The following is a 27,295-nucleotide window of genomic DNA, read 5'->3' on the forward strand; positions in this document are numbered from 1 at the left end:
TTATCTTATTAATAATTATAGAATGTAAGTACGTATTTACAATAACAAAATAAAATACATTCTCTTTTTCTTGTCTATTTTTCTTTAAACATTAGATTGACAATGTGAATTTATTTGTTGTTCTTTGAAAATCAACAAATCAATATATATATATATATATATTTAAGATTCTTATCATGTACAATTAATCTGGCAAGATTAAAATAGTTTATGTAATTGTAAGCTGAGAATTAATTTGTTTTGCTTCTTTCGCAAGAGTTAAAAATGAAAAGATTATAAAATGTTTGACATCTCAAACGTTATTGTAAAAGTTGTTCATGTTAATCATCTTGTATCACTTATGTTCACAGACACAAAGAACAAAAAAGATAAATTGAAATAATTTAATATTTATATATCATATAACAGAGATGTGACATTTTTACAAGAGTTCACGAATTATGTAAGATGAAGATATCAAGTGTGTATGGAACTAAAAGATAGACACGTGGACAAACATCTTTTATAAATATTAAAAAACCAGTAGTAAGTAACTAATAATGATATGCTAATATACAAAAACATTGATATTTCAAAAAAAGAATTGATCTTTTGACCTACGTTTAGCAAGACTTCTTGACTCATTATCACTATAATGTATTCTATATGTTGTATAAATATTGAATGGAATTGTTTAAACATCCTGTATATATATGATCTTATAGATTTTTATATTTGCATATTCACAATGTAATCATTATTATTATTCGACTAAAGAAAATTGTTTTGTAGTAACAATACGGCTGTAAATATTGCTTATGAATTATACAAGTAAAAAATTATAAAAAGCTAAGCGAATCAAGGATAGAGAAGAAAACAATTATGTTTTCTTTCTCTGCCTATATTTTTACAATATTATAATTTAATATCGATTGTAATATTTATAATGATCGTTACTTTGGCGTTTATCTCTTACGAATTTTAAATAAAAATTCTTATGTTCAACTTGTTTGAAAAAAAATCTACATATAGTTTTAGTATTACTAATGATCATAATATTATTAATAATATAGTAACAATAATCACAATAATAATAATAACAATAGTAATTGTAAATAATGATAAAGAATTTAGATAAAAATATAGAGTACCCTGAATAAGAAAAGCACATGATTTATAATCAACTGTCGTCGTTTACAGTAATTAGAAACTAAAGATAAATAAATTATTTTATAGATTAGATTTTTTCGTAAGATGTAATAAGAGACGCAGAAAAAAACAGGCAACGAATTTTCGCATTGAAAATTTGGAAATCGAATTATTCGGAAGATTTAACCGTTTGGAATTCAGAAAAAGGATTAGCTTGTTAGTCTAAAATTATGTAACAAAATTTGTCGTATATTTGAACAATTTTTAGCCAATTAGATACTTTATTTATTGCGGATTTGCGATCAAACGGTTAAAGATTTCCGTTCGTTAAATTTGTCTTCATTTCATTTTCATGACATATCTTTTAGTAACAAATATCTTTCGCGTTTCTAAAATGATGAAAAGTGTATTGGCAAGCAAAACAAAAGATCTTTAATTTGTTACTTGTTAAAGAGTATGAAAAAATATTCGATAGCACCGTTTAAAATTAGATCACTATATATATCTATCCCTTTTTATAGAATTAATTCCTATCCTTTTTTTCTCTCTTACTTTTTCTACTTTTCGTCGTCGAGATCGTGAATTAGACAAAATTAAAAAGAAAAACAAAAACAATCGTACCGAATTAAATGTTATTAATCCATTATCGTGCAGTCTTTAATTTCCAACGGAGAAATATATACGCTGCGATTCTTAAAATAACGAATATCAAAAGTAGAGCTAGAATGTCTAAAGTGAAATCTGCATCGAGCATGTCGAGCTCCTCCAATGTCGTTTCTGGATTTTTAAAGTGGCAGTATACCTGTGAATAAAAAGCAACATCTTCATCGATCATTTCTATTAACGATGACAGTTAAGTGAAAGTTATAAATTATACATATTAATCATTTTATTTATTCTATTCAAACCTACGTGAAAGTTCCATTAATTATATCGATTTGTTTATTTTGTTTATTTCTTTTTTTTGCACGATCAATGATTTAAATAAAAACAATTATATTTGTGTAAACATTTAATAATTATTAATATATATTAATCAGAAAGTGAATGTAATGAATTATGAATTTTGTAATTATTACCTGGAAGCATTTAAGTTTTTCTCTTGCGAATGAATATGTAGCCAATGCAGTTCCTTCAAAACCATATCTGATGTAGCTAAGATAAGTTATCCATCTGAGATAAACAGGAATGGCGTCGAAACTGACGAAAAATCCTGAGAATAGGAGGAACGGTACTGACATTACTGGTGCTAAAAATACACCATTTTGTACGTTCATGGCAGCCCCAACTACAAGGCCAACCGATTGTGCGACAAATGATATTAACAGGCAGGCACTTAGGAACATGCTAAATCTCGTCACATCGGCTGGTTGACCTGTTAGGAAATAAACGATTGTCACGTAGATTATGCAGAAGATTGCCTGAAAATAAAAAAAACAAAGCCATATAATATATATTAACTATGATAATAAAGATTAAACCATAATTTACTTCTAACATAGAATTAGAAATACTTTAATTAAAAATAACGAATGTACAAATAATGAAAATAAAAATAATATATATATATATATTAAAATGAATGAAGTAGATTCATGAATTATATACAAATTTGCTTGATTTACCTGAAAAGGTATGTCCGACACAGTGATGGCCAAATAATAAGCCTTTAGTGAGTACCATCTGTTAAAATTTTCTTTTAGAAGTACTGGCAGTTCTAACGGGACTACAATGAACAAAAACATTGATTAGTCTAATGTATTTTTAATCGAATGTAATAAAATGTCAAATCAATAATCAATGATATTTACAAGATAAAATTGTAATGGTCATGGATGTGTACATGAGGAACAACATGTTGAAGAATAAAAAGCCAAGATTGCTGAGTACTTTAGCGCCATCATTACCAATATCATAATAAAGGGCACTTATCAGAAAACCTACCAAGATATGAGCAAATAGACGAAGATACATCAGAGTCTAAAAAGATTTATTAAAAATATATTATTATCATTATTATATATTAACAGATATATTAAATAATAGTATAATTGTTTACTTTTTAATTTATAAATATTATACTTTTTTCGTATTACACACATTCAAAAAAAAAACATATATGTAAAAATATTGTAAAATTTGAAAATTATAATATATTTGTAATAATTCTAAATTAAAAATCTTAAATTATATTATTGTTATTTATATATAAACGTTTTGCTTTATAATTCCTTTTAGAACTTACCCAATCTCTTCGACTGAAAAGTAATGCCCTCTTCAATACGATCCAAAATTGTAAGAATTCCGAAATAGGATATCTTTTAGGTGTTACGACAATTGTGTCATCGAGAAGTGCTGTGTTGACGTTGTCTTTTTCATTAGAAATAGGTATTGTAACTTCGGCAGCTGTGATAGAAATAACAAAATATGTTGAAAATCTGGTTAATCTTGTCTTACATTAATGATATATGTATATTTAAAAAAAAAATTGTTTGGATAGTAAAATTGGAAACAAGAAAAATATTCTAATAATAAAGTTAATCATTTTGGCTTATGAATCGGGTCAATTCAAAAATCTATTCGAAGATAAGAAAAAGATAAGTAACGTTGAATGCACCTTGTTTAACGATATCGTTGGTTGCATAACTGGGAATAATTCCACCGTTTGTAACTTCCTTTATTTGTACATTACCAGTAAATTTTTCTTCAATATTACTGACATCATTTTTATTTTTAACTTCTCTTGAATTACCAATTGTTTCAATGTCTTTATCAATATTCGAGTTAGCTGTACCATTATTCAAAGTTTCACTTTTTAATTCAGTAAAAGTATGTCCTTCGCGTATATCGTGTTGTCCATTTTTAATTGCGTTCACCAATTTCTTTATATTATCCCCGTACTCTCCGCAAGCAACTTCGATTACTGAAATATTCGTAATTAAATTAATTAAATGAAAAACTATGAATGACTTATTCATTTTGATCATTATTAATCTTAGGAAAAATAATAATGATTCGATTAAATTACTTACTGAATGAAGCTGGGTTGTGATAACTTGGACAATTTAAACCAATTGTTCTTAAAAAAGGTACCAATTGAGAACTAGATCCTTGATAAACGCATTGTCCTTCGGCCAAGGTATACAACGCATCGAACATTTCAAATAATCTAGCACTGGGCTGATGAATCGTACATATGATTGTTCTCCCACCACGTGCTAGTGTCTTCAACAAGGATATACATTGGAAGCAAGATGACGAATCCAATCCACTGTAAAATGTTAATAACTAATAATTATAATATAATATACATATTTTTAATTATTGTCACCGAGAACGCGAATATTTTTTATTGATATTCAGCTTGATTATTGAAAATTTTTCTAAAAACCTTTATAATTACGAACCAAGGTAAATTATTATACGATCGATATGATTAACATAAATTTGAACGAAAAGAAGACAAAAATACGTATTTCGGTGTTTCTTTGTCTTCTTTTTCTTTCTTTTTTTATTTCTTTTATTATAATGTGATAAAAACAAAATTGAATTGAAAAAAGTTCTTCGAGAATCGGTTGGCCTTGAATATATATGTTCGTGATTATAATGTTCTTTCTTTTTCGAGGGGAGCATGAACAAAGACTAATCTTCCTTACGAGTTCGTGAGAATAAGTATTACCAATAAAATTTTTACCTACATTATGTCTATTTACCTACGAATATTACCTAACGAAACTTTCGTTGACAAATTTGAAGGAATTAAGTATTATATTGCGCAGGAAAAAGAAAACAATTTTAATTTTATTAAATAATAAACATCGATGTTAAACTTTCTTTAGGTTTTTTTTTACATGCGCGCGCACACACACAAATTGACTGAAAGAAAGTGAAATGAAAGAATAAAAAAACGAAGTAAGATTAATGTTGTAAATGTAAAATACACATGTCAAATAAATGAATTCATACACACACACACTCACACAATACAAAGTCTTATATTATATTAGTAGGTTTCACTGTCACTGCAGCTTAAGCAAGTGAAAGCGTCCTTCCGAAATTCAGTAACTTTTACTTTCAATTTGATGCAAACCTGTACGATATAACTTTCAGTATCACTTTCAAAAAAGTATGAAATACATTCGTGAAAATGATAAAAATTAATTGTCAAGGACACATTAAATTGATTGATTCGTGAATAATTTTGTTAATAATGAAAAAAAAATGTAATAAATTTGTTATGTAATATCGTAAAAAGAAATTGATAAATTTTGACGTGAGTTATTTACCTAGTAGGCTCATCAAAGAACATTATAGGTGGATTGTTAACGAGTTCAAGTGCAATTGAAAGCCTTTTTTTCTGGCCCCCGCTTAAATTTGAAGTCATCGTATTTCTGTGTTCAGACAAGCCGAGAGTCTCCAATATTTCTTGTATCTGAAAAAAACAAAAGCAAACGAATATAATATTAAACGCCTAGTCATAAAATAAATAATATTTAAAAATCATTATATCACCAGTCCCCAAATAATTGATTATAATATTTATATGATTGATCTTAATGAAAATATCTTATATTTTTATTTCTAATTAATAATTGTGATCCCATCTCTAAACAATATTGTAACAATCTTATAAGATATTGTTTAAATATGTTATTTAAGTTAAAATAAATAATTTGATAGATAGAAATTGTTTAAAAAATAAGGAATAAAAAATGTGTATTATAAATACGCACCACTTCTTCCTTTTCATCCTTTGGAATATGTTTTTCAAGTTTAAGATTTGTAGCAACCTTCATAGCTTCTGCGACAGTTAAATTGGCATGCAACTGATTATCTTGCATGATGTAGCAAGAGAGTTTTCTGAAGGCACTTAGATTCCTTTCGTGTCCATTCATCGTTATACTTCCTTCTACTCCTGTCGATCTAAAAATAAAAATACAAGTTTTCTTTTAAAAATCCAATAATAATATATTTACATTATTTTATATATATTTTATTTAAATTTTCAATATTTTACATAATTCCGTCATTTATTTGAATTAAAGATCATTTCTATTTAAAATATATTCTGTCTCTGAAGGTAATTATTGATTTTGTAAATGTATTTATTAAATATTATAGAATTCACAAGTAGGGCCAAAAAATTATTTGACTTAATTGAATGAAAGAGAAATAACTTTGCCAAAGATAGAACAAGTCTACAGAATATTCTCTTTTTCTTATTTACTAAATTAGATTCAGTAATACTATAATATTTTATTTGTCAAAAGATTTGAAAAAAAAGGATGTTAAATTATTCAGCATTTAAAATGAGATAATATTTGTACATACGAAAGAGTGGCAATACGATGGATAACGATAAAAAAAATAAAAACTAAATGGTATGTTCATTCTTAACATAAATGTTCAAATGGAAAATGTATGTTAGTTTAAGACTAACGAATGATTACGATTAAAATTCTTGAATATAAAATAATTCCTTTTTTTGTTTCTTTTTTTTTTTTTTTTTTTCTTCTATCTTTTGACGAATTTATATAACCTGAGAAAACGTGGAAAGTGAAAACAGTTTCACTTTCGAGTAAAAAGTAAAACTAGTTTGCTTATTTTATTTTAGAAAAAAAAGAAAAAAGAAAAATCAGACAAAATTTGTGTGTGTGGTTCACTTTAATAATAATTCTTTTCTAATCCTCGTTCTAATTAAATTCTTCAGACATTTGAAATAAAAGAAAAAAAAAAAATATTAGTCAACGACTTAGCCACGTTGAATTATTAATTCCTATCATGATATGAGTATAAGCCAAGCCACGTGGGTACGGTTAGTAACATGGATGGGTTGGGTGATCCGTTCGTAGAAAAGAAAAAATAAAAGACCATGTTCTTTGTTGATTTCAAAGAGAGGGGAAAAAAGACTCGTAACCTTTTTCTCTGCGGTAGTATTAAATAAATATGAGAAGGTGTTAATAAAGAATAATAAGTGCCTTTGAACTCTTGAAAAAGAAAAGAGTATAATAAAACAGAGGAATAAATAAATATTAACATACTTATATCCAGTGAGTATATTTAACAGAGTTGACTTTCCAGCACCGGATGGTCCCATGATGGCTGTCAATTCGCTAGAACGTAACCTTCCGCTTACTGAATTTAATATTGTTTTTATATCTGTAAATAAAAGAAAAAGAAAAATAATTAAAGAAATTAATTTAATATGAAATATATATATATATTAAACAGTGAGAAATATTTTCAATCGAATACAAAAGTTATTTATTGCATTTATAACGATATAATATCTGTTCCTATTTTATAAAATGATTTAATTATGAATAAAATATAAAATGAAAATAAACAAAATTTTAAATTAACCATTGACTTTATCTATATATTATTAAATAAATATTATTATTATTATTATTATTATTATTATTACTATTATTTTAATGTTCAATATTATCAATGCAAGTTTATTAATGCATTCACATATATACCATGACGATACATGATATTTTTATCACGACAATGATTAGTAACGTTTGTGGTTCTGGATATCGAACAAAGAGAGTACCATATATAAGCAGAACAAAGTCCAGAACGATGAACAAACGCATCATTCTGTTTTGTTCGTTAATCAAAAAGAAAAAAAGAAAAGTGACACAGAATAGATCAATTTTTAAATGACAGAATAATAATTGGGGAATTATTTTTTAATAAGTAGTATCATAAACGGTCAATTTTATGGACGATAAAAGTTTTTAATTTAAATTAATGATTGGTCCTACTCGAAAAAAACGATATGAGAAATGATTTGACGTTTTCTACCACTATCTTTTTTTGTTTACATGCATTAAATACAATATCTATCATAAATTTATTTGCAAATTTTATTCCAAACAATTTCTAGAATAAATAAATAACTACCAATTAGATTTTTCAATGTTTTCATTTCGTAATAAAGTGATTTATTACATTTTTCAATATGTTGTATTCTAAATAAAAATTTTGTAAATTCTTCTAGCACATTAATTGGTACAAATTATTAAATATAATCCTATTTATAGATGTGTTATAATTTTCAAGAAAATATTTCTTTATAATTTCAATAAATATACGAAGAGAAAGTAATATTTTTGTTGTTGTATAAACATTTATAAATATTTCTTCATAGTTTGTCTTATTGCTTATGTATTATTCTCGATGTTACGTGAAGTGAAACTTGTTGAAACGACTTAATAGTAATTTTATCATGACTTCTTCTTGCTGTTAACATTTTTTAATATAGCATTAACGATTGCGCTGAAAATTACAAGTTTTCGTTCGCTTTCTTTTGATTATTTAATTAAACATAAATCTTTTTCTTTCTCTAGATAGTAAACGTGTGCGTCGACTGTATATAAATGATAAAATAATTATCAATCGTTGCATTTTTCATATTTCTAATTTTTTTTTTTTTCCATAAAATATTTGCTTATTTTTCATTATATTTTTTTTCATTTCGAATCAAACCAACAAAGCAAATCAAATTATATATAATATTATTTATCTATTATCATTATTTTATATATATTAATTACAATATTAAAATAATTCAATTAGATTTTTATCGTGTTTAATTTTACAAATATAATACAAATTAAAGAGAATGTATATTACAATATATAAGCAAAAATTATATAAAATGATTACTTATTATTATGATACTTTTTATTTATGTATGTGTTTATTAACAAAACAATATTATAAAAATATCGCTAAACAAGATATATTTTTTATTTTTTTTTTAAATAAACGATAAATAATTAATACAATAATTATCAATGTGTTAAAATGCATATAAGAGAGAGAGAAAGGAATGATTGAAATCTAAAAGCAAGGACATTGATAAGCAACGTGAATAATACGATGAATCATTATTATGCAGCTTGATAATGAATACGAACGTAATGGTATGCATTTTGAAAGCACACGTATATAAAAAGACACGATAAGAGAATAATAAAATTATATAAATTAATTCTGTCAATACTGAACTAACAATGGGTAACCGAAAGCGAATAAATTTATAAGATCGATGAGCTTATCGATAAAAATAAAATTTGGTCAAGGAGTAATCGTTAATAATAAAGTTACAAAATAATAATAATAATAATAATAATAATAATATACGAAAAATATATTTTATCGGTCACGTCATGTGCTTTTTTTCTATTTTGTAATAATTATTTTTCTTTGGCTTGGAAATTATCCCTTTTATTCTTTTTAATTTTTGTATTTATAGTTACCCAAGATAATCAATATACAATATTATGTTTTTCTCGTAAGAAATCCAATTATTATTTCAAGATTGTTTCTTTATTTTATCCTCGAGGTCGTTATTATACTTTTTCGTTTACTTTTATATGCAAAAGCCGATGATAAAGCTAGATAACAGGGTATAATTAAAGAAATAATATAAAAAATCGAACGTTATTAATAACAATTTAACATGTAATTTTTCTACGATCACATCTGGATAAAAATGATTAACATAATTCAATCGATAAATCATACTAATTGCAAATAACAGAGAGAAACAGAGATCAAGGATATATTTGTAGCGTTTAATATTATTTTTTTTTCCATAACGTTCCGTCATAGTTTAAATATTGATACAGTGTATAATTTAATAATAACATATGTAATCCGTATATATTATTATTTTATAATTTTAAATATATATCTTTTGAGTGATACAATTATTGTTTGTACCTTGTTAGAAATAATTTCACGATAATGAAATTTATAATATAGTTTATCATTTTTATTTTTATCTTATATACTTCGCACATGAAAAATATTGTATTACGCAACCTTCTTGTATCGATCTTTTTATAAGAACCTCGTAAAGAAAAAAAAAAAAAAGTGTAATGAATGGTATTATTAAATAACTGCTTGAAAAAATTTTAATGTAAACGTACGAGTGTTTTTGTCGAATTTTTTTCTTTTCTTGTGTGTTTATTTTTTTTTTTAAATTAATTACGAAGTTTTCAATACGGAAATTAATATCAAACGAAACTGTTGATCACAAGTGAACAAACAAATTTGCCTTTTTTTATATATCATAGCACAGGGGTTTTCGTTTAAATAAATAACTACATATTTCTATCTGTTATTACCAGCAATCAGGATATTTCAATGTAATAGAGATTCCTTTAAACGTCAATTATATCATTTATTGTATTGTATACTTGAAATCTTTATTGCATACTGATGCTAATTAATGATATAAATTAAAGTATTTTGCATTAGTAATTTAATGCAAAATAGTAAATCATATATAATTACAATAATATTTTAAAATTAATACTATAGAAATATACGAGAGAAACGTTTTATATAAAATGTATGTAAATTTTCAATGAAACAAGATTTAATCGTACTTTATCGTAATTTTATTTCAATTAAAAATCGTATATAAACAACAATGATATAAACTTGCAACCTTGAAATATGAATTAAATTTTAAAATAAGATAATAAAAAGTATTAGAGAGATAAGAAAAGTAAATATATATATACAAGGAGTTAATAATTTCTTCATGCGAAGAGAAGCATGGATCGTTAATCGCGTTTGCGGGTTTATGCTCTAACTGGACATTTTACAAAATGCGGTCATTGATTTTATTCCTGTTTAGCTGGTATGTAGCACACACACTATTGACGTTTAGTTAAATACAAATTAAATTATTATCATATTTATATATATTATTATTGTTCTATAATAATTATTATTATTATTATTATTATTATTATTATTATTAATATTATAACAATATTTTTATTATTTTATTACGTAAAGAATTTTTCTCTTTTAAAGCAATACATGATAAGATTGAAAAACTTACGAGGAAAAATAATTTCAATGAATATGAATAGGTAAACAATTTTGTAATGTACACGTGTCAAATGGGATATGTATAGCTCATTTTTTAAACTAAAAAAAAACACAAGGTAGAGTTTGAAGTAAAAAAAAATGGATGATAATAATAACCATTCTGGTTAACAACTTGTGCATATTAAATATATATCATATGCGAATAAATATGTATATATATATATATATATATATATACCTATGCAAATGTATTTTTCGTTATTAAAATAATAGTTGCTGATAAGAGAAAAGGAAATATCACATTTTCTCTAACATATGATATTTCTTTTGTTTTCCTTTTTTTTCTGTCATCTTATCTAAAGTCCAAGAAACTATGATAATATGGCTCATTATTCATCTTCTTCCCTTCTTCCTTTTTTTGTTTATATTTTTTCTTTCATTCAATAATATACACGACTATTTTGCATTAACTCTTTCGTAATCGAAATAATATATATAATGATAGTGAATGTGCTAGAATTGATATGAATTTTTATAACAAAATTCGTTGAAACTTTTCCTTTAGATCTTTCAATGTTATTTACGATTCTTATATATTCCTATCTCACGATCTTGTTTTTATTTTAATTACAAAGCAGTAAAAAATCAATACATTTTTAAATTATGTATCCTAATGTGAATATTATACAGGATTTTTATCGATTTTTTTTTTATTTATCCTTATAACGTCGAAATTAGAATCTCAGAAAGAGAGACACAAAAAAAATGAACAAATTAATTTTCCTTGATAAGTTCTTAGAAATATATTTATAACATCTTCTATACTTGTAATATTAAAGGAAGGTAATATAAAGAAAAATTAACTTAGTTTATTCGAATGAGAAATAAATTTGTATAAGTACTAAAATATGCTGGGGTATAATTTTAAGAAATAATTTAAAATATTATAATAATAAATATAAAATTCACATATAACACAGAAAAATACAAAAATTTAGATTAGAATTTTTTTCCTTAGACAATTATGATACTTTTTTTTCTATAAAAATGTTTTTCTAAACATATGGAATAATTAATATAATTAATATATATTAATTTACACACACACACACACATATACATACAGAAAGAAACAGACAAACAGATAGAAATAGACGTAAAAAAAATACATAAAAAAAAGAAAAAAACTTACTATTTTTTTGTCCCTCTTGAACTTTGTAAACAAGATTGGAGAAAGCCAAATTAACCGGTGGTCTTTTAGGTAAATGCGTAATAGTTTTTGGTTGGGATGGCACGATTTGCAATCGTACGGTAGAACTTTTTCTCGAATGTAGTAATATCCCATTGGAGGAATCGTCATCCTTGGAACAGTTGCCCTCGAGCTTCATGGTAATTTATTTTTCTGTTCTTTTTCTTATATATCTTATTTGATAAATAATTGTCTTTTTTGTTTTCCGTTACACGTTACACGCACGCACTAACTCACAACAAGGAGCGATAATAAACAATTTTCTTCACTCTATTTCTTTTTTTTTTTTTATTCTTTTTTTTATTTCCCACAAGATTATTTATTGAAGAATCAAGCAGTATCTTTCCTTTTGTTTCGTTTCACCACTCACTTGACGACCAATTTTCGATTTATCAATTTTTTTTTTCACCACCTGTAAAATTAATCATTATTTTTCTTTTTCGTGAGTTTATTTATATATATTTGATTTTGTCAAATAAATTTTATAATGCGAAAAATTGGATTTAGAAAAAGTATGCTTTCGCGATTAATGTTATCACAAATTGGATATATTGTTTTTGAGATTTAAAACAATGTGTAAAACTATATATAAGTAATTTTAATGTAAAAAATACAAGAATGTGTAATTAATAACTTTTGACTGACTACGGATGAAATATTGGAAAGAAAAAAATTACGATGTACGATAATAATTGTATATTTCTTTTAATAATGTTAAAACGATTTTATAGATTTATATACACAGGGTCAATCCTGATACCTTATTCGACCACCAAAAAGATCTCATTTCTTTCACGAAATATTGTCTCTTATATATGAGAAGATTTTTTACTTGTACGAGTGTCTTTTTTACACGTTGATTAATACGAGCAAGTATTAAAGTTCTATACACTTTCCACAATTTTTTCAGTAAAGGTCATTTGAAAGTCAACCTGTTACACATCGTTCGATTCAGGTTTTTATAAGTTATAAGAATATTGCAGTGAAAATATGCAGTCCCGTGAAAAAAAAAAAAAAAAATACGACGATCTTGATATTTCGAAATATAAATGATTTTGAAAATAAAATTCGGTTCATTACTATATCGGTGCCTTCGAACAAAATATTTTTCTCCTTTGATAATGTTTTCTATCGTACGAAATAAGCGAGATATTTTAGGTGGTCGGAGTTAAGCGAAAGATCCTGCATATATATTTAACAGAAAAACATGACAGCTTGATATTAATATTTAAATTAGTAACAAAAACTTCACAAATTATCATCTTCGATAAAAGAATTCATTCGTTTTGTAAAAAAAATTAATAAGCAGAGATGTGAAATATCACGGAACCACGTATATGGCAACGCTCGTATCGCAACGTGCAAGATAAAAATTGAAAATGTACGTGAAATATTTTCTAAACAACGTATAAATATTAAACTTTTCGATTTATGTGCATCCAAATTTAATTCAATTATTTCCCCTTATTACAATTTTCACTCAATAATTATTGAATATATATATATATAGATCAATTTATTGTTTTTTCTTTTTTGCAAAATTTGTAAAAAAAGAAAAATCGTTAACGACACAATTGAAATATTTTGTTCACAAACGTAACATATATTATATAATTTTTCTAAAATCTCAACATCAAAATAGAAAAAAAAAAGAAAATATTTGTGTATATCGATAAAAAAAAAGTTCTTACTCTCTTATCGGCAAATTTTCGAAACAACTCAACTCAGTAAGGCACGCACCATGTACATACGCACATATATATACACACACACATATACACACCAAAAGAACGAATCTCCTTTTTTTTCTTCCGTCCCCTTCCCCACAGACTTCTTACACCAAAGAAGAATGGCGAACACTTTCAAACCACTCTCTCTTTTCAGAGAAATTTTCTAATAGAAGAATAAATCACTATATTTTTTTTCCAATCGTCAATGACACAATAGTCTGAAAAAATCCTAAATTATTATTATACGTGACGCGTTTGTCAACACTATTTCTCAATTGTAATACCTTGATTTTATAATAGATTCTTATCGAGATTATTTTTTTTTAAAATAATTTTTAATTTATAAAAAAAAAACCTAAAGACTTATGAAGAAGAAGAAGAAGAAAAAAGAAATACGAATTAGTTATAAATGACTTTCGTTGAAGTAATATAATTAAACGATCGATATACAAGAGTACAAATTCAAATGACCAATTAATAATAATAACAACAATAACAATAATAATATTAAAAAAAAATATGTAGAAGAGAAAAGGAAGGAAACTAAAAAACCCCCTTTCCCTTTGCGAAACGCACGTCTCAACGTCTTGAGACTTACTGATTTCACTCAAACCGCTGCTGCAACAGATTTTCGTCATTGATCGTCTCTACCCCCTTCCTCCCACCTCCCACTCCCTCTCCTACTCATACCACGCTTTTTCTCTCTCTCTCTCTTTCTCATTCTAACTCTACATCTCTATTAACTTGTATCTTTAAATATCTTTACTTATCTGATAAATTCTTCCTCTCTCATTAGATTAGATTTTTTATTATTATTTTATTTATTAGCATTTATGTTTTTTTTTATTCCTTTTTTTTGCTTCTTCTTCTTCTTCTTCTTCTTTCATTCTTTCCTTCCATACTTTTTTTTTTCATTATAATTATTTTATATTTTATTTACAAACTGTTTTCATTTTCTTTTTTGTTTTCTTTGCCAAGGAAATTATATCATATGATTGAATTGTAAATATTGATGAAAAGTAAACGCGTGAGAGCAATGTATTGTAATTGGAAAGATTATAATGTTGATGTGATGAGTATAAGCAAACATCGTTTGCCTCTTTGATTAAATATAAATATTAAAAGACGAAATAGTGATGAGACAGATTATTTACTTTGTATTGTTTTAGTCTCTCTTTCTCTTTCTCTTTCTCTTCCTGCATCTCTTTCTCTCCGTTTCGTTATGCATTTAAATATTATGTGGTTAAAGTGATTCACTTTCTAATTAAAATACAAATATTTCATGTATATATTTTATAACGTTTTTTATGAAACCTTGCGAATTTTTTTTATGTGTTACTATTCTTTATTTTTTTTAATCGACTCTTTGTTTTTCTTCTTTCTTCTTCTTTCTTGTATATTTTTCATAAAACAATAAGCATGACTTTTTCGTATAAATATTGTATACAAATTGAATTGATATTAAATTAATTTAATTTATATGTTAGATAATATTTGTTATTACGATTAGACAATTTTGTTTGATTTTGTTTTTGACTATTTTTTTTTTCAATTTATATATTATCATTTTCAAGTAAGATAAATTATTATTTCGTCGTCCTATTTTATTATTATAATATTCTAACATCTCGAGGAATCCGCAGTTAATCCGGTGAAAGTTAACGAGAGTGCTAAGCTACAATTGTACGATTTTCTTTTTCTTTTTGTATTTATAATAAATGGAGAAGAGATTAATAAAATAAAATAACATTAACCCTAATCCATTCCTTTCTAATGTTTAATTTAAATTGCACACTTTGTCAATGATGTAATCGAAGAAATAAACATTGAAATTCTAATTTTATTACCTTCAATGACTCGGTGTAATAAATATTGTTATAGGATATAATTAAGAATTGTTATTCATATGTATCCAATATGGAAAAAGACAGAAAATTACAATGATATAAAACGGTTTCTTGTTCTACTTTTTCTTATTTAATTATAATGGATTCTTCCACTGCTTTGTTACTTTTTTTCAATCGAACAAAGTACGTACTTCTTCTATCTTAAACATAATAAAAATTTCATGATAAGTGTTCTGTATGTCTTAACTATTCTGGTTTAAAAAATATATACATAAATCTTGGAATAATGGAAGCTCAGTTATGAAGAGAGTATATATACGCCTTCGTAAAAAATTCACATTTGTCAGATATGAAAAACGTGTCGAGAATTTTAAACACTTCATATGTCGGTAATTTATTCGAGGAAAGTAAATTTGTTAGTTAACGGGCCAATATAAAATTTATAAAGTAATGAAAAATAAGAGAAAAAATAATAATTCAAATAAATCAATAATCACGCGTTAAAGTTCATCGTTACTTTTCTTTTTTTTATAAAAATTGAACGATACTAAAGAAAATAAATAAGTAAATATTATTTAAGATAAAATATTAGAATTTATCTTAACAACAATTAGAAAATTTTTAACAAACAAAAAAATCGTCTGTTATTAAATTAATTCCAAAGCAATAATAAAAATTTCCTTCGTATTGTTTCATAGATTTGAAAAAAAAAAAATCATATACATAAATTCTTAGATAAACTAGGCTTGAAGTTTCACGTTTTACGTTTTAATTCGTTTCTCTTTACGTCACACATTCGTATTCATAATGCTAACAGGATTTAGGTCAATTGTCATGCTGAGTTTGTCAAGACATTGATTTTTAAATCTTAAAGTCATTGATCTTTTTATCGTTGTTAAATGATAATATAAAAATATAATGCAACAAATCAAATTATCACGCGAATAAATAATACGATTGGGGAGGGGGGGGGGAAAACATAATTTTATGAAAATTGTAAACAAAACTTTTTACGTGAATGATAAAAATGTTTTTAAATTCGCGATAACGTGACGTATGTGACCCATTAGCTAGCTAACTTATTAAACGTCATTTGTAGTTTAAACTCGTTTTGAAGAAACAATAAGCCGTTATGATCGACATCAAAAGAACGCTCGTTTTCTTAATGTTTTACGTCATAAGTACTACTCACGTTTCCAACTAACACATACACACCTGCGTACACGTATCTCTTATGAATACAAAAAAGACTTGATATTGTAATAGAACATATTTCCTAATCGAAGATTAATAAAAATATTAAAATTCTACAGTTATAAGAGAAATACGTAAGGAAAAGTAATTTATTTTTTTTTTCTTTTTTGTACATATCTTACACTTATAAAATATTCTTTTTCATTCACATATATTCGTCTTCGTGTATTTTAATCGCATAGTCACCAATTTCGGTAGATAAGACACCTTATATTTAGTAGAATGATTGTGAAAATATCTAAACATAGAGAAACAAAAAAAGAACTTATCTTCACCGTTGTTTTTTTTTTCATTTTTGTTTCTATTTCTTTTTCTAAATTTGTTTTATATATTGTATTTCTACGACGCGTTATAATCGTTAGGAAAATTTAATCCGATAGTTCGGCGATACATTAACATAAATTTGCATATTGAATTTTAACTACACATTCCAAATAAATTGACTAATTTTTTACACATATTTATATATAAAATATAAGTTTAATGATTGCTTCAAAAGATTTCATTTCTCGTTCTTTTTTCTTTTTCTTTTTATAATAAAGTTAACAAACTTTTTATCTAATAAATGTAATCGTAAGGAAAAGTTTTTTTTATATTTTTGATATTAAATAGAAATAAATATCAGGTTTCCCTTTACTTTACTAATCACGTTCAATATTATCGATGATTAATTCAAGACTAGAGACGTTATTCTAGGAAAAATAAAAAACAATAGTAATTCACACGATTAAAACTAACAATAAGTTTGGAATAAATTTTATCAACGTACGAGATAATTTGAAAAAAAATCTTTCCAATCGATTAAGTAATATTAAAAAAACAAGGGAGTGAAAAATTTATTAATTATAATTAATAAAAACTTTAATAGATCTTATAACTGTTTTAAGTTATAAACATTGCATTTATTATCATTAAAATACGATTTCTCCCTTTTCTATCTTTCTTCAGTGAAAGATTATTTACAATATAAAACATAAAAGTGAGACTATTGGAATAAAGGTCATCCAAACAACGAATAGATCAAAGTCTATCAAGGAAGAAATAGTCGTAATCGCTTAAAAATACATCATTAATATTATTATATTGCTAAGGAACACGTTCATGCAATTATACGAATTACTTTATTGTTAAATAATTATTATGAGAAAACTTTTATACAAATTTGATGTTTATTAAACCGGTTTTGTGTTTTAACTCATTGCATATATATATATAAAAGAATATTATTGTACTATAATTCACATATAATAAATATAATTGTCGTTTTCTTTTTCATAAAATATTTCCCCCTTCAAAAGTTCAATTTTTACAGTCTTATAATATTATTACATGAACATTTTACATTCTTATTAATTAATTCATTATTATTCTTATTATTTATAGATTTATTGGTTATGAAATAATAAAAGTGACAACACTTAAATAACAATCTTAGATATATGAATAATTTAAATCTATTGAAAAATATTTTTTAAAAATACTTTTCAACATAATTTGATAAAAAATGAGACTTTCCTAAAAATTAATTAAACATAAGATCATATGTATGCAAATATTTTATAAAAAGAACAAAATTTTTTGTTACAGGAGATAAGAAAATTTCAATATTTGAGCTAAAACGAAAGGAATGACATTCTTCAATAGAATTTACTTGCAGATTTGAAATCCATGTATAAGAAAAAAAAAAAGAGGAAATTGGAATAAATTTAAATCTGTAATGAGTTGTTTGGAAACCCTCATAGGATATGATACGAAAATATTCTAAAATATTTACCGAATTGTTTTAACGATGAATGAACAAATATATGGATAATTATGAAGAATAAAATATAAGTTATTTTCAGAATTTTTGAACGAGCTGTTTTATTATTATTATTTCTTTCTCTGTTTCATTAAAAATGTAGAAAGCAAATTTACCGAATTTTTTTTTCTTTCTCTATCTTTCGTTTTAATACAAAATATCGAACAAAAAATTAATAAAATATTGGAGAAAAAGTTAATATTAATTACATATTTATGAGACCAACGATAACGTTAGAAATAAAATTATTAAAAATATAATTACAATAATATCTTTTGTAATTCAAAAAGCGAATGTATACGAACAAAGCAGAAATTTAAATTTAAAATATATTTGAAACATTCATATAGCATCACTGCATTCTAATATATTCTACTAAGAAAACAAAATTTTGCGAACCAATGAATATAAAAATCAACGAGAAAAAAAAAAGAAATACAAAAAAACCGAAAGCCTGACGCAACCCTAATAAAACGTTTAATTAATTTCTCTCTCTCTCTCTGAATAAATATTTAATATAAAAACAAATACAAATTATTATATAAATAATAAGTAAATAATATAAAAAATGTAAGAATAAATATATTAAATTTGTAGCATTTGTAATATCTAATAAATAATTGTTGTAAATTTGTTTATAGAGAGAATCGAGATAAAAAAAGAGATATGATTAATTTTGTTGTTAAAATCGACAAAAGTTCATAATCCGATGGATTACAATTGAATACTCCCTTCTCCTTCTCTCCATTATCATTGTTTTATCTAGATCAAAGTTTTGTTATAATCACGAGTCTTTATTAAAGATTAAAGGGTAAAGATGCACGTGTACTTTGTACCAACTTGATATCATTCCTCAACGAAGATAATTATTATCGGATTTTAATTCAATTACACATACTTACTTTTTAGTTCTTCTTCATTTCTCACTTAACATTTAATTATTTTTTTTATTGGTTTTTATTTTTTACTTTTTATTTCTAATGAGTATTTGTTTCTGTATTAATATTTCTCGGAACAGTACTGACTAATGCATAAATATTCTCGATAAGACCTATTTGTTAATCAAATGATATTAAAAAGAAACTCATTCATAATTATTCTTTTTATCAGATGATAATAATAATTAATTAGAAATAAAAACTCTTCTTCGTAATACAATCTTTTCTGATTATAATTCTTTGAACATCGATCTGATATATTTCACAGGAAAGTAAAATAACACGTAGATCACTTTTTTAATAAAAGCATGGAAGGATCGTGTAAATTTGTAAAAGAGAGATCGTAATTTAAAAATAAAAAACTATAAATTTATCGTTAACATATTACGAGATATGTCGCTATACACAAAAAAAAAAACTCTGAAGTTTTTTTTCCTGCAATTATTTATTAATTTTATAGACGCTATAAATGATTTATCTGCGATATTTTTTGAAAACATCCTCAATAGAATTATCAATTAATTAAAATTGATATTCTTGATGATACTCACCTATCTATTTTGTTATTTCTGTAGTAGTTGTTTTGCACATCGCGTTTCTCTTTATTCACCATCCTAATTGTTTATGTTTCTCTCTTATTCGATGATCCAATTTTTGGAGTTTTACTATATTTGCTTCACTGGAAAAAACAAACAAAAAAATAAAATGAAAATATTAATTAAAAATAAATGCAGTAATTGCATGCAGCCTATCACTCAAACAGCTGATTACAACTCTGTTTCTTTTATTATGTTATCATCATATTATCATTCTGTATTTTGTACTGTAAATGATTAAATGTTGATATAAAAGAAATCATTTTAAAAATTAGAAAAGAAATTGAGATAATAATGAGATAGTTAATTTTAGACAACTACTAGCGTATTTTAACATATATATACATATATATTTTTATTACACATATGTTATAAATATATTTCAAATAAAATTGCATACTAAATATTATATAGAAAAAAAAACTATCGTGATGAAGGCTAAAAGATTTGAACGATTTAATAATGAGAATAATTAAACAAATATGTGTGTATGTATGTGTATAGCATTAACATTATATAATTATTTCTAGATGTGACATTGAAAAATGTTCCATGATCTCATCGATGATAAACGTGACAAAATAATTTAGTGAAATGGAAATAAAAAAGAAAAAGAAAACACATTTAATTGCATATTTTTTAAAATAATATGCTATCGTATGAATTAATCAAATATAACATGGAGCATTAATAATATTTTTTTTATATTCAATATAAATTCTTACGTTATCTAATAGTTCTCTGATAATATTAATTTTTTTGTCTTTATTCGATTTACATGATTATTTATTGTTCTTCTTTTTCCTTAATTGTTTTTTACCTATTTCAAATCGCTATACTACAATTATAAAACAATAAAAATATCTGAAAAGTATAAACTGTATAGTTATACATTTTATATTAGTTATAGATACTATATCATTATACGTATACTTAAAATAAACTCGTTTTGATAGAATAATAATTGTTAAACAAAAACAATTATTAATGAAAAAAATGAATGATATCGCAAAAAAACTATTTTACAATTCCTATTTATGTTAAATTATTGAAATGATATACATACGTCTATACATTCTCGTTGGCGTAAAATCGATTGAACATTGAACTTATTCATTTTTAACATCAATTTGATTTTGATTTAATTGTACAAACATTATTACGATCAAATAGAAATTCTTTTCTTTTTTTTACCACTTTTAGGTAAATCCTATAATAATTATAAATAGTAAGTTGAAAAAAAAACATTGAAAAATTAAACTGCTTAGTAATTTTATATATTCCATAAATTAAAATATATCATACTTTATTAAATATCATTAAAAATATCTAGTAATACGTTCCAGATGAATATATTCATGAAATATCTTAGAATAATGTTTATAAATCATTATAACGATAATAATAATTATTGTTATTAAATTTAAATATATATAAAATTGTTGACGCATATAAGAAGAAAGAAAAAAAATATACGAGATTGGATTTTCAGCCTTGATAAAAAGAATTTTCTCATTCTTTTTTCTAATTTTATATAAAAATAAGTTTATGGAAAAATGGAGATAGAAACAGAGCATTAACGTATGAACTTGGATACAAAAATTTTCCTTAGGGTAATTGTAAATTTATCTGTGACCAAGTAATTGCAATCATTTTCTTTCTCCCCTCTCTCTCTCTCTCTCATGCTCTTTCTTTTTTTTCTCAGGATTTAATCTTGACAAGGATCAGAACCGGTTTGATTTGAAGTCATGGCAATAGCAATAATAAAACAGAATATCTACACAAATATAATCAAACTTTATCGATTGTTTTTATCTATGTTAATGAAAAATTCAACGTTTACCGTGACAGTAGTTAAAATTTTTTTCTGTTGATAATAAACGTCAAAAAAAAAAAAAAAAAATATAAAAAGAAAATTCATACGAACATAAAAGTTATCTGACTGCAACGCATGAGTATACTTGAACTTCGAGAATTATTTGAACTTAAACTTCAAATATTATCCCCTGTTCAATATTACTTATATTTGCTTCTTATTTTAGTTTGATATTTCTTAATCGAATTATGCTGGTGAATTTAACGGGTAAATATTTATTATTTTTTTTTTTTTTTTTCTAAAATAAAAAATATAATAAGACCAATGCCATATCATTTATATTTCTTTTTTTTTTTGTGCATTTACCGTTATAATAATCACGTTTCAATAATTTATCGTTCATTATGGAAATTAGGGAAAAATTGTTCTCACATATTTTATTTCGCATAATAATTTCAACATAGTCGTAATAATAAGTTATTGCAAGTATGTCCGGTTATTATTACGACATAATGAAGAAATTATTCTCAGTCATTGTTAACGTAGTTTTACGTAAGATTTAAAGTCTTATTATTGTTAATAATTAAAATATATATTTTATCTAAATTTCTTTTTTTGCTTAATTCATAAAAATCATTTTATTTTTAATATGTTATTTCATATGTTACTTTAAATTAATACAATTTAAATATTATGTACTTGTATAAATAAAAAAATTGGAGGTAACATTAAATTATTCAAAATGATGGTTAAATCTTTAAAAATGTTATGTGACAATATTAACAATTATTATTATCATTATATTTACGAAATGAAACGTACACATATATAAACATATTATAAATATACACATATGAAATTTGTTTAATATTTTACTAATATTTTACACAATGACGTCAAGAAACTTTGATCCTTTCTTCTTTTTTTTTTTACTACAAAAAAAATCAAATAAAAAAACAAGTGGCTTATCTCAGGTTTAAAGGTTGAATAATATACGTGTCTACAATGTCACATACAATTGTCCATTTGCGTTCTACTGGACAAATGAAATGGAACGAATAGATATATTTACAAATAATACGAAGATGAAGAAGATCGAAATGACAAATAATACGATATAAGTTGTCTATATATATATATCAAGTTTAGATTGATCAATATGTTTTGAATCTTAATTTTTCTAATTTATTGTCATTAAGAAAAATCGAAGAATTTTATTTCCATAGAATTAAAAAAGAAAAAGAAAAATATATATTTTTCTCTAGTTTCCACCAGTGCGAAAATTACGAGTAAAAGAAAATAAGAAGAAAAATTTAATTTCTCATAAATTAAAATGAATATTAAACGTATTTTAAGATCGGAAAAACTAATTATTTATATTTTCTTTTTTTTGTGTGTATAAATTATACGACATACCGAAATTATTAAAAGTATACGCACGTTTCATTTACATATGTATTATAGTATCAGTATCATCGTATAGAAATGATATTAAGTTTTATAAACAGTAACAAAAGAATCTCTACTCGTTCATTTGTTTACCTTGTCTTTTTATTTTCTTTTTTTCTTGGTTGAGATCAAAGGTGTTGCGATAGTCTGACGTATGTATAAATGTAATTGAGATTTTTTTCAATTGGATATTTATAAAAAATACGATTGTATTATATTCTGAGAACACTTACGTGATTAAAAGTACAACAAAAAACAGCAAAGCAATAAAGTCTCTCAAGGTTGTTAATTTTAAACTATCCTGGATGCATTATCGTATCAATTAATGTGTAATACTGTTCGAGTTCTCGTTGTGTTTGAAATTAAACGTTTTCAATTATTAATTTATATATATTTAATTTTTTAATTAAATCATTTGTAAAGAAAAGTATAAAGAAAATTTGAAAAAAAAAAAAAGAGAAACACCATATAAAACTTAATCCGTTTAATAGGTCTTGTAAAATTTTATGTTAATTTATTTATAACGATTGGAAATGACAAAGAAACGTGGCAAACATCGTTGAATGTTCACCAAGCACTGATTATTTTTCCTCTCCCACTTTGAAGTCTTTTCATTTTAATTACGTGTTTCCTTTCTAATCGCAAAAGACAACGTTCAATTATTCGTGCCACTGTAACTCGGCTCGTTAGAGTTGCCGTCTGATTGGTCGACAATAATGAGATCGAATACTTTCGATAGTTAACTTTATATATTTTTTCTTTATCATCATTTTTTTTCTATATACATTTTAATATGCATATCTTTTGGTCTTATTACTTATTATCTTTTTTTTTCTTCTAATAATTTGTATGCTTTAATAATAATTGACAGCGAGAAATATTTCGATGTAATAAATTTCGATAAATCGATTACTTAGTCATTGATCTTCTCCCTCTTCTTGGAATTGTTGAATAATTAAACAATTGTAGTTGTTTTATTCGACGTTCTTGGTTTCTTCTTTTTTCACTATTTATTTCACTATTTTAATAATATATTACAGTTAAGAAACTATGATTAAATATTGATATATAATTAATTACGTGTATCAATTCACTTTATCGTCACGAATAATACGAGGAAAATAAACATGGCGTATGACAAGATGACTGACCAAGTTCCAAGTGCGTCTCTTCTACTAACGGTAGAAAATTGAACTAAACTTTCAGTTTGTTATCAATACTCGGTTGGGAAATTATTTTTGTTTGTTTGTTAATAAATTTTATAGAACATATTTCACACTTGGTAACATTTGTAAAATTGTTCTTAAAAAATTGAGATTGTACAGACATATAGGAGATTGTAGACTAGATTCGTAAAATAGAACTAATCGTTTATTACAATTGATTGTAAGTTTTGTCGGTAAGATAGGAAACTCCATTTTATTCGAATTTATAAAACATTTACTTTTGTAACAAAATTACTATTATATCTATAACGACTTTAAATAATTCTAATTTACGTCATTTCATTTGCAATGGATGAGCAAAAAAATTATAAATGTTGTATAATTAAGTACAATATGATTGTATTCTGTATAAAGTGACGATGCAAGATAGCTTAATAATTATTAAATGAATAACATAATATTATTGGTAATTAAATCTTGTTTTAAGGAATAAATTAACTTGTCAAAAAATGGAGTGTCACGCGTAAAACGTAATGATTGCATTGCATTAATAGGATACTACTATTTTTTTTTTATCCTGTTCAATGAATAACAACTCTGTTCATATATGTGACGTAATGTTAAAGAACATTATTTATGAGTCTTATATTATCAGTTAATATTTATTAATAATAATATCAAATTCTCTTTTTTAAATATTATAAAACATGTTATTTCTTTCGAATTAATTACAAGTCATCGTAAATAAATTTTCTTTCGTTGTGATATAAAATAAAATTTAATAAAAAAAAAAAGATTTCGTTGCAACGAAATTTGCAGATTCGTGTTCACGTTCGATATAGGCATATATGTATGTGTGCGTACGTGAAAAATTATAGTATTCACAATGGTGAAAATTAACGCAATCTTCGAGCTTCTCGTTCAGATTCCAAAAGCGTTAAAATATCCCCTTCTCGAACGGGTCCTTTGACGTTACGGATTATTTGTCTATTCTGTTCGTTCAAGAATTCCACTTTGACTTGGGTACATTGACCTTGAGAGCCCGTTCTTCCGAGCACCTTTACAACTCGTGCACGAACTATAGGTGTTTCCATGATATTTGAATTAAACTTTTAATCACTTCCGTTCGATATAATTAATTTTCATCCAACGAAATCGTTCTCGATCTTTAACGATAAGTTATATAATGTAACGTTCTAAGTTATTCTAAAGTCTTTCAACTTCTGCCAACCGTAATAAATACTAAAATTAAATCGAATAAGATACTAAAAGAAGTTACATAAAAAAGGTACACGGGATAAGAATTAATTTCACTTTGATGTTGAATTGTTGGTTTTCGAAGATCCAATTACATTTGTTATTGCGATTTCAAAAGAAAATTGTTAAGTAAATTGATAGTTAGTAAAATAATGCATAATTATTAATTTGGTAACATTGACGTCGAGTAGTTAGAACAAAAATAGCTACTCGCACGAAGTAAAATCGTCGTCACAAAATGAAGAGAAGCGAGTCTTATTAAAAAATTCAAAAATTCGCGCTACGGTCAACTCAACGCCATCTATTGGAAATTTAACAAAAAAACTATTCAAATTTAAATCCTTTTTATCGCACTTCTGTTATCGTCTGATTAATTAAAAAGAAAAAATCGATTGAATGAATAAATATATAAATAAACATCGTATTATATAATAATATGTGTGTTTAAAATAAAGAATGGCTGCTTTTCGCCCATTTTTACAATTGATTTTATTCGCTTGTGCTTTAGTACAAATGTGACATTATTTTCCTTGCCTATAACAAGAAAGAATATGTCTTTCGATTATTTTTTATTTATATATATTTCTTTGTTTTTTAGATTACGATTTATATACCAATTTTTTATTCGAAATATATTCACGCGATGTGAATTATTTGCTAAGAGATACCCTTTATATGCATCATACAAGACGACTATAATTATTTCCCTTTCTTTCTTTCTTTCTTTCTTTCTTTCTTTCTTTCTTACTTTCTTACTTTCATTCTAACACTTATTCTCTCATCTACATTTCATCTTTCATTTAATTAATTTCATGTCAATTTCAAATCAAACGTACCACTTACGCATGTCACCCACACATGCACCGAGACGAACATTCTTTCATATAAAATTACATATCGTACGTGAAAAAATTTTTTTAATGTATCTTGATAAATAAGCAGTATGTGGTCTGATTCGACGATGTTAATTAATTAATTAATTAATTAAACAACCTCGTCAATGTATTGGATATACATATGTATACATATATGTGTGTCTTTTAGTTTTTATTTCTAAAAACTCGAGATTTATCACTAATAAATGAGAATTAAAAACTATCTAAACTATTTATGTATATGTATATGGATTTATGAATGTAAGTATGTATGTATGTATTTATATTACCTACAGGGAAAGATAGAAAGAGAGAAAGAGAT

At 24.7% G+C, this 27,295-nt stretch overlaps 2 protein-coding genes and 1 long non-coding RNA gene across 15 annotated transcripts in view; 1 reads left to right on the forward strand and 2 right to left on the reverse strand.

The window, feature by feature from the left end:
* The window catches only part of LOC106785161, a 73,191-nt gene that overhangs the window by 14,034 nt on the left and 31,862 nt on the right, over positions 1 to 27,295 (forward strand). Inside the window, exon 3 of one of the 3 annotated variants that reach the window (XR_001381498.1) lies at positions 18,663 to 18,898. The exons of the other annotated variants lie outside the window; for them this stretch is intronic. This is a non-coding gene — a long non-coding RNA (uncharacterized LOC106785161). Of the gene's footprint in view, positions 1 to 18,662; positions 18,899 to 27,295 lie in introns of those variants that run through there. 3 annotated transcript variants of the gene reach the window in all.
* On the reverse strand, positions 1,009 to 25,017 carry LOC106784303 (ATP-binding cassette sub-family G member 1). Of its 11 annotated transcripts, none has more exons than XM_014743993.1 (14): positions 24,589 to 25,016; positions 20,366 to 20,493; positions 13,936 to 14,137; positions 12,188 to 12,656; positions 7,170 to 7,287; positions 5,862 to 6,051; positions 5,415 to 5,560; positions 4,161 to 4,399; positions 3,746 to 4,051; positions 3,374 to 3,534; positions 2,940 to 3,108; positions 2,754 to 2,854; positions 2,208 to 2,549; positions 1,009 to 1,930 (listed from the first exon to the last, which is right to left on the reverse strand). In XM_014743993.1, the coding sequence occupies exons 4-14, from the start codon at positions 12,381 to 12,383 to the stop codon at positions 1,772 to 1,774; spliced, it is 2,127 nt and encodes a 708-aa protein (XP_014599479.1). In that variant the 5' UTR covers positions 12,384 to 12,656; positions 13,936 to 14,137; positions 20,366 to 20,493; positions 24,589 to 25,016; the 3' UTR covers positions 1,009 to 1,771. The 11 variants fall into 11 exon arrangements, with proteins under 11 accessions (XP_014599479.1, XP_014599921.1, XP_014599215.1 ...); XM_014744435.1 differs by having other exon boundaries at positions 14,028 to 14,192; XM_014743729.1 differs by having other exon boundaries at positions 13,936 to 14,192.
* Positions 25,452 to 26,093, reverse strand: LOC106784948 (40S ribosomal protein S28-like). The gene has a single exon (XM_014745035.1). The coding sequence runs from the start codon at positions 25,933 to 25,935 to the stop codon at positions 25,738 to 25,740; it is 198 nt and encodes a 65-aa protein (XP_014600521.1). The 5' UTR covers positions 25,936 to 26,093; the 3' UTR covers positions 25,452 to 25,737.

This window comes from Polistes canadensis, unplaced genomic scaffold (genome assembly GCF_001313835.1).
Source record: "Polistes canadensis isolate GaletaPanama2010 unplaced genomic scaffold, ASM131383v1 scaffold_0, whole genome shotgun sequence".
NCBI classification, from domain to species: Eukaryota; Metazoa; Arthropoda; class Insecta; order Hymenoptera; family Vespidae; genus Polistes; species Polistes canadensis.